Below are 9048 nucleotides of genomic sequence, written 5' to 3'. Positions count from 1 at the left end.
TTAAAAGCCTAGAAATGTCCTAAAATCCCAGAAATGTCCTAAAATCCTAGAAATATCTTGAAATCCTATAAATGTCTTAAAATCCTAGAATTGTCCTAAAAGTCCAGAAATATCTTGAAATCCTAGAAATACCTTAAAAGCATGGAAATGTCCTAAAATCCTAGCAACATCCTGAAAACCTAGATATGTAAAATCCTAGAAATATCCTGATATTCTTGAAATGCCCAGAAATCTTAAAATGTCCTAAAATCTCAGAAACATCCTGAAATCCTAGAAATGTCCTAACAACCCATAATTGTCCTAAAAGCCCAGAAATGTCTTGAAATCCTACAAAATGTCTTTGAAGCCTTGAAATGTCCTAAAAATCCTAAAAATGTCTTAAAAATCTTTGAAACATCCTAAATTCCTAGAAATGTCCTAAAAATCCTAGAAATTTCTTCAACTCCTACAAAAGTCCTGAAATCCCAGAAATGTCCCAAAATCCTAAAAACGTGCATGGCGCTGCTGCAGCCGGCCTCGTGTCATTTTGCAAAAAACACAGTTAAAGTGGTGGCAGTAAAATGATTTTAAAGAGCTGTAACTGATGTCTTCATCTGTGGTTAATGCATGATTTACTAATGCTTAATAGATCAGTTATAATGAGCCATTAACAAGAACTAAAAATGGGTCGTCATTAGGAAAAGCCCTGTTTGTGTGTTATTGTGTGTGGAGAAAACACATGCTGTTTAACTAAGTGCACTGTCGCAATCAATGCTGCTACTAATCATTGATATATCCTAGACTATAATAATAATAAAAATTACTGTGCATGTAATATTGTAAAAATAGTGTTTTTTTTTCCTAACCCTAACCCTTTTAAAAAGTATTTAAACAAAGTCAAATTTAATATGTGATGCTTATGATTATGATAAATAATTAATGTATATATTTTTAAGCTTGATTTTGAAAAAGCACATTTTGTTTGTGTATAAAATAATAAAGCGAAAAATTAAATTACTGTGAATGTAATATTGTAAAAATATTGTTTTTTTCCCTAACTCTAACCTTTGTTAAAAGTATTTAAACAAAGTTAAAATGAATATTTGATGTTTATGATTAGGATAAATAATATTGATGTATAATATTTTTAAAGCGGGGCCCTAAGGGTTAAAAAAAAAAAAAGTAAATAAATCTTCGACCGATGCGGAACTGATGACGTCGGTGAAAGTACCCGGACGACAATAAGGTCCGGACATGTGTAGCAACATAACAGCGTGTGAATTCACGATGATGTAACAGTAAACAACATAAATTTGGATGAAATGTGACCTTTGACGCCGCGATGTTTGCGTGTGAATGATGTCTGAAGCCGCCGTAGAGGAGGTTTCTGTGTTAGAGTCCATTTACTGCGCAGAGGGAGAGTTTGAGCTCATCCGGAAGTCTGGTGAGTCTGAACTTTTCTCTAAAAAACAACATTTCTGTGAAAAAACACGTTTTTAACTGACATGTAAACTCAGAGCATGAAGCTTAAATAAAACCACGTTTCTAAGTAAATAAAGCGTCTCTTCTTATTTCTATTCAGAAACGAGTTTGATACCAAAGTGAAAAATATTTCTTTGTTTCTTTGTTTTGTTTTGTTTCAGATTGTTTCAGTCTTTGCCTGTTTAACCCCTTCAAACCCGAGCAAACTGACTCGATTTCTTAAAAAAAAAAAAAAAAAAAGTGGGAGGACGGCAATGAGCAATGAAAGGCGAAACGATCCCAAAATTAGCGAACAATAAAAATATAAAAAATATGAACAATATTAAGAAAAAGTACAAGAAAATTACCTGAAATAAAAAAACAACACAAAAAGTAAAAGTAAAAAAGAAAATAAATAGGCTATAATAATTGTCACATCATTATATGTAATCATGATAGTCATCATCTTTTTATTCCTTTTTTTAATTTAATTTTTTTTAATTCCTTTTTTTCTGTTTTTGAAGGAAATTGCACCGACCCGTTCAGTGCTCACAAGTTTAAATACAATTCTTATAAAAGGCATCTTCGCTTCAGGTTTTAAAGGGTTAACACTTCAGCTTTGATACAACTATGACTCTTTACTACAAAAACAATAAAGTGTTGGCAGACTCATGTTTTGTAATTCAGTCATGTTGAGGGAAAAAAAAACACGGCCTCAGGGTGTATTTGCATCCCGACATCAGAATTAACACTGAAACATTTCCGTTAAAAGGTCGTTTTTTTTTGGCTCATTAAAGCCCCCAAATTTGAGAGGGGTCGACAGACTGTCAGCCTGGCCGATTATCGGGGCCGATATCTGGCATTTTGCTGATTATCTGTATCGGTATTTTATTTTAATGATCACTGATAAAATTAATTAATTAAAAATTGCAAAGAAAGTGTCAGCATGGGAGGAAGTTTTACTTTGTAAAACCTCAGAGAGCTATTTTAATTTATTCATTTTAATTAAATTTTCACTTGATTTAATAAAAAACTTGCTGTATTTGATGTTGAAAGTCTCAGTTTTGATTAAAAATCATTTAAGCAAAGTTTTGTGTTGGAGTTTGTTACATTGCTAATTTTATATATTGACAGAAAGATTTTCATTTTTATTGTCCTGAAAAACCAACAACCTCTTTGATCCTCTGGACTCAGATATTTCTGACACAACATTTAAAATAACAATTTTAAAAAATGTAATTCTCTCACTTGTTATTTATCGAATAAAAATATCGATGCTAAACCTCAAAAACCTAAATTAAAATCTGCCTGTCACTGCTGCGTTGTGACTTCCAGCTCAGGATGGACTCACGGTCCAGATCAACAGCTCAGCTGGAGGACAACTAAGTCTGGACGTGAGTCTGCTGTTCCACCTGCACCCCGGTTACCCCTCCTGTCCCCCCGCCATCTCCGTCTCCTCCGCCCGTCTCTCCAGGACTCAGTGTCTCAGCATCAGACAGAAGCTGCTGGATCGAGCTGCAGCGTTACCACCCGAGCAGCCGATGGTTCACCAGCTGGTGGAGTGGCTGCAGGTAAATTAACGTGCTACGTATTAACGCCGAAAATCTTCAAATAAACGCCCAATACGGCACATTTTGACAAATAAAGGCGTCTCAGTTGGAGACTCAGGCTGGTGCAGCTCATTTTTATCTGGATGTATAAAATCAGGTTGTTGGCGACCTGCTGAAAATAATATTAGTTTAGCTGCTGAGATCACACACAAATCTGTATTTATGTTTAAACTTTTGTCAATATGGACAAACTACTCACAATGTTAACTCTCCACTACTCAGCTGTTCAGTTAATTTTACCGAAACCGTGATGGTAAACAAGAGAAACGCAAAAAAAGATAGTCGATGTACAACACTCATTTTTAAAATAGCTCAGGAAAGTATATTCCTTTAAAAATAAAATAAAGATAAAAATATTTAAAACTAAATTTATTATATTAAATATATTTAAATAAATATGTTTTTTAAAATTATTTTACAGAATTATTATAATTTTTTGGTCATTTCTAGCTTTGCAATTATTTTTGTTTAACTTAAGCATTTTTTCTGGTGATTTTCTTGTGCTTTGGTTGCTGCTTTTAGACACCTTTCACAAGTATTTAAACCTTTTAACTCACATTTTTGTGTTTTCTTTCAAAAACATGGAAAATAAGGTTATGAGCAAATTTGTAAGAAATGTTCCACAAATTGCAAGAAAATAGTAGATTTAGAAAATAGTTTTAAAAAAAAAAATGTCTAGGGAATAAACATATTACATATTTAAAATTATGTAACAGAATTGTTATAATTTTAAACACGTTTCCCTCCATTCTTCTTGGCCTAATTTGTTTTTTAACTTTTTTTCTTTTTCAAAATTTAAAACTCATTTTCAGATAATTTTCTTGTACTTTTTAGTAATTACTTGCTTTTTTTTTTTTCTTTTGTTGCTCACTGTCTTCTTCCCATATGATTTTGACAGAAACCAAACCAATTTGCTCAGGTTTCAAAGGGTTAAATAAATAATTTGATTGTATTTCCCATCTTTGCTGAGCAACAGTTTTGTGTGACAGGAATTAAAAGCCCGTCTCATATATATGTTGAGTTCAGTGAGTTAAGCAGATTATCGCTCGGGTTAATAATTGAAGTTTTCGGGTGTGATTGAACCGCGTTTTTATAAGTTCGTGATTTTACACCCGTGTCATAAACAGGAGTCTGTGGAGGTGACGGAGAGCTGCAGAGGAGGAGAGGAGGATGTGAAAGAGGGAGAAAAAGAGGAGGAGTGGACGGCCGTGTTGTCGTTGGACCACATCAGATCTCGAAATCGTTACATCAGTTTGCTGGAGCGCTGGACCCAGCAGCTGCAGCTCACTGGGAGGTTGTTACTGGGACGGAGTATACTGGTTATTCTGCAGGGAGCCAGACCCGACATCAAGGTGCCAGCACACGCGTGTTAACATGCCATCATCGTGCTGAACAGTCAGGACGTGTGTGTGTGTGTGTGTGTGTGTGTGTGTGTGTGTGTGTGTGTGTGTGTGTGTGTGTGTGTGCGTGTCCTGCAGACAGCATGTACTCATTCATGCAGAACATGTTAAATGTGCCGTTTATGTCACGATCACGAGACTATGATCACTTCAGAATAAACACATTTCTTTTAAACTAAAAGAACAGAGCCCTCTCTTTCAAAATAAAAACTATAGAAAATACAGCAGCAGTAAAAGAATATTTGCATAATCAATTAATTTCAAGATTTGTTTTCTTCATCAGAAGTAATTAAAATTTCCATTTCTGTTCTCTGGACCCCAAATCGATGCATCTATTCATGTCAGCCAAAATGAAAACATATTAAACTTAATGTAATGTTGAGATCATCGAGAGCAGCAAATCTCAGAGGCTGAAACAAGAAGTTTTGGATTTTTTTAAATTAAAAAATGACTTAATTGATAATCAGAATAGTTATGAATTTATTTTACGTTGATTAATTATTGCAGCTCTGATATAAAATGCAGCGCAGAGGCTAAAGAGTTCAGAAAGCTGTGATCAAAGCCAAATTTTCCTCCCAAAAAAATGAGATCTGTGTACGCTCAGGTCACAGCGGCTCTCAGAGCGAGGGAGGAAGTCACGAGGCTGCAGAGGGAGGATCGACGCTTCAACAAAGCATCAGATTAAACCACCAGAGGCCGCTGTCGGATTTCTTTCTCTAACTGACAGTAAATGTTTCTTTAATGTGTGCAAGTCTTACATCAGTGTTTCTCCACGGGGGGTACGTGAGATAAAAAAAAAAGTATTTTAGCAGTCATGCATAACTCCTAAAAAATTATTATATTATAAAAAATTCAGTAAAAATATAACTAAGTTCAGAAACTTTAGAATTTTATACTCAATATTCAGTTTCACTATCCTTAAAAAAAAAACAGGCTCTGCCCAAACCAGGATCGTTTGACCCAAACTGTCAAATCTCGTCACCTGTCAATCAATCACTCGCCGCCGTCAAGACACAAACTTGGAGTCGTGGTTGAAGCACAGCAGCGATGCTGCTTAAAATACGGAGACTAGTGACAAAGATTATGTTTGAATGGGATTTACGTCCACGAGTTGCAGCCCCCAAATTTAAAAAGTGTTTTTCAGTTATAATGCTGTTAAAGGACACTGATGTCACAGCGCTGGGTTTGTTTCGCGCTGGTCGGGGGGGATTTGGCTGAAAAAGTATTTCAAAGGGGTTCAGTACAGAAAAAAGTTACACAGAACTCCGCAGAATGAAATATTGGGGGTACTAATGATCATTTCAACACAGAAATGGACAAACCAGAGCCTTAAAGCAGGTTTCTAATGGATCCCTTAAAGTGCTAAGGTGCTAAATGAATCTAAAAAACAAAAATCAAAATTAATAAAAATGCTAAGACATAGTACGTTTTATTTAATTAATTGGGATTTTTTCTGAAACTGCATTGCAAAATCATAAAATAATTGGTAATAATTGATAACTGGAAAACAAACAAAAAAAGCCTCTTACAGTAATATCATGCAGAAAAAAATGGAACAAACATTTTATTTCAATCCAGGACAAAAAGCCGAAAAGCTGAGGACCCACTTTCCGTTAGCTGTCATGCACCCTGGACAACATGTTGCAAATTCAATGAAAATTTGCAATTCAGCTGAAATTTAGCAGCATGGCTGAAACTGACACAGGCCAGTGCACTCGGGGCGACGGGGATCGAGGCAGTGAAATCCCACATGCAGAGCGAGAAACAGGAAAAACTCGCCAATAAATGCCACATATTTCCAGTTCTGGACCCTCGTCTCTGCCATGAGACAAAAAATGCTTTATGTAATAAACATTTCAGCAAAATTGTCTCCAACCCGAATTAATTGTGTTTTTTTTCTTGTAAAATTGGCTTTAAATGTAATTCTGAGTTGCATTAAAAAGTCTGACTGTAATCGTGTCTCTCAGGAGTTTTGCCGCCTTTTGAAGACAGTGAAGGTGGACGTGGACTCTTCAGGGAGGAAATGCAAAGAGAGGATGATGAAGGTTCTCATTGAACGCCCTTCGTCTCCCTCCAGTGGACAACGGTGAGGATCACGGACAAACTGACTCAGATGTAGCAGAGTCTCTGATCTCTCAGCGTTATGATCTCATGACTGCAGCTCTCACGGTGTCTCTCCGTGTTTTTCTGTCAGTCTGCAGGGATTTGAGGTGAAGAACTGCGAGTCGTCACCAGAGTTGACCGCAGTCTTCCAGGAAATGAACATGACGGAGCTGTTGGAGCAGATACTGCCATCATTGAGTGACTGACAGCACACGGGTGACTGAAACCAAACTGATCCCCAACAAGATCTGGACTGAACGAACACAGTCCAGCTGCACAGAGGAGGCCGACCGCCCGGACCTCCAGAGTAAAACACGACGATGTATGAAAAACTGTGCTGCAGCATCGACTCGACAACAGACACAAAGAGACCGATGGTAACAGAACAAACGTTTCGTTATTGCTGATGTGTATTGTGACGTTTCACGAGATTGTTATTTATGGACCGATGGTTTGTTTGCAATAAAGCTTTGAACACAAATTGAACTAAAGGTCTTTTTTTCCCCCTTTAGTCAAAACCACACAAACCAAACTACAGTAAAATTAAGGAAAATTAGGCTGTAGGGGTCGACTGATGTTGTTTTCAGGGCTGATACTGATAATTAGTACATAATGATACGGATAACAGATATTTGCAACCGATATGTATTTATAATAAAAATGAAAATGTTTGTCAATATTTAAAGTTTGGAAATAACAAACTCCAACAAAAAAAACTTTGTTTAAATTCTGTTCACAAATGTTTAATCAAAACTGGATCTTTAAATATCATATACAGCAAGTTCCCTGCAACGTTTTAAAAATAAATTTCAGTGAAAAAAAAATAATAAAAAAAAGCTTCCTGAGCTTTTACAAAGCAAGTTCCTCCCATGCTGACACTTTCTTTGCAGACTTTAATAAACTAACTTTATCCGTGATCATTAAAATAAAAAACAGATACAGAGAATCTGCAAAATATCGGCCCGACAATCTGTCGACCCCTTCTACGCAGCGCTGATTAAATATAAATCAAGCTTCTGTTACTGAGTTGTCAATTTTTCATCTCCGATGTTTTAAGGAAGATAAGTTTGGCTGTAAAAAATGAGAAAGTTCGTGACCCGGATGCTATGTTGAAAACAGCAGAGCGGAAAAGAAGCAACGCCCATCAGCCGGAGCAAACTCCCACCACAGACAGACTTTAAACACAGTATTAAGTCCACTGACTACAGCATTATTCACCTTTGCTTTTATATTAACATAAAACTGAAATCATGATCCTCTCTCTGCCCTCAGCCAAAGTGCTTTTGTTGGCTAAACCACAGACTGAAGTCGGGACGTGAACTCAGGAGTCCTGGTGTCGCTCTGAAGCCTGTTTATAACTGAGGAAGAACAAAATCCAGCTGCTTCGCCTGAAGAATTTAAACCTCGGGTCACTCACCAGTTTACAGCTGGTTTTCCTCCGAAACATTCCTCTCAGACCATATGGGTCTGTGGACGCTGCAGTGTGTGTGACTGATTCATCGTTTTCACTCTCTCATCCTCGAGCACTGATTTTTTTCATATACTCGACTATAAATTTTGTTAAAGGGATAACAAAAATAGAAAAATGCCCGTGCACAGCTTTAGTCAAGCTGCTGGTACTATGGTAAAAGTACAAACGTGTAAATACAACCTACATACTGCACTCAGGACAGGACTTAGAAAAGAGGATAAAGATTTGCACACATGCCATAGCAAGGCTCAAGGCTCACGCTCAGCGGCGTCCCTCAAATTTGTGGGCCTTGAGAAAATTATTGCTAAAAAACTCCTTTTGGATTTTCACACTCGACAGTGAGGAACCTCAGTGACTTAATGAAACACTGGATCTGAGTTCACTCCTTTAGAGTTACCTGCAGATGCGGTTTTGTCGTTCTTGAGGCTTAAAGTGATTATTGTTAGGGTTGTGATATTGCTATTATTGTAGATTTGATATTATCTTGCGGCTGCAGTGATGTTATCCTTAACCTTCTGAAATGAAGTATCTCTCAGACTCAGATATGACCTTAACTCTGATATGATGTGCTGTAATTATCTTTCTTGCAGAAGTGATGTTGACTTGACTTTGTCTTTCTATTTGAATGAATTTGACTTGGTGAGTTTTTTCCCATATTTTACATGGTATAATGTATTTTTTACCATTGAAACAGTGCACATATATTATATGTATTTTTGTAGTTCAGTTATATATGTGAGTTCTTGGACTGCTGTTTCCTATTTAAACCACTGTCTTCCTGTGCTCAGTATGAGCCTGATGAAGCTGTAAGCGAAACACGTTGCTCCGTTAAATCTTGAGTGCCACAACATATGTGGTTTGTCTTTCCACGTTTGTTAAAGGGATAGTTTGGATTCTCTCCCAGTTTTGGAGAAGCAGGCGGGAGTACGGCCACAGAAGCTCAGCAGTGTACTGCAGTACTCTGCTTTCAGGAGCATCATTTGGGCATTCAGAGTACACATTTCAAATGAGGTCGTTACTGCAG

General features: G+C 36.8%; 1 protein-coding gene across 2 annotated transcripts; it reads left to right on the top strand.

Moving 5' to 3' along the window:
• The first annotated feature begins 1215 nt into the window (after window positions 1-1215).
• On the top strand, window positions 1216-7034 carry rwdd3 (RWD domain containing 3). 2 transcript variants are annotated; one of them, XM_088085113.1, is made up of 5 exons: window positions 1216-1423; window positions 2776-3011; window positions 4178-4402; window positions 6418-6536; window positions 6652-7034. In XM_088085113.1, exons 1-5 carry the CDS (start codon window positions 1336-1338, stop codon window positions 6662-6664), a joined length of 681 nt encoding a protein of 226 aa, XP_087941239.1. In that variant the 5' UTR covers window positions 1216-1335; the 3' UTR covers window positions 6665-7034. The 2 variants fall into 2 exon arrangements, with proteins under 2 accessions (XP_087941239.1, XP_042345261.2); XM_042489327.2 differs by having other exon boundaries at window positions 6645-7034.
• Window positions 7035-9048: the final 2014 nt, after the last annotated feature.

This window comes from Plectropomus leopardus, chromosome 1 (assembly GCF_026936395.1).
Source record: "Plectropomus leopardus strain MGB_pleo_1.0 chromosome 1, ASM2693639v1, whole genome shotgun sequence".
In the NCBI taxonomy this organism is placed as follows: domain Eukaryota; kingdom Metazoa; phylum Chordata; class Actinopteri; order Perciformes; family Serranidae; genus Plectropomus; species Plectropomus leopardus.
Note: the sequence above shows the minus strand (reverse complement) of the source record. Positions and strands in the feature narration are given on the sequence as shown.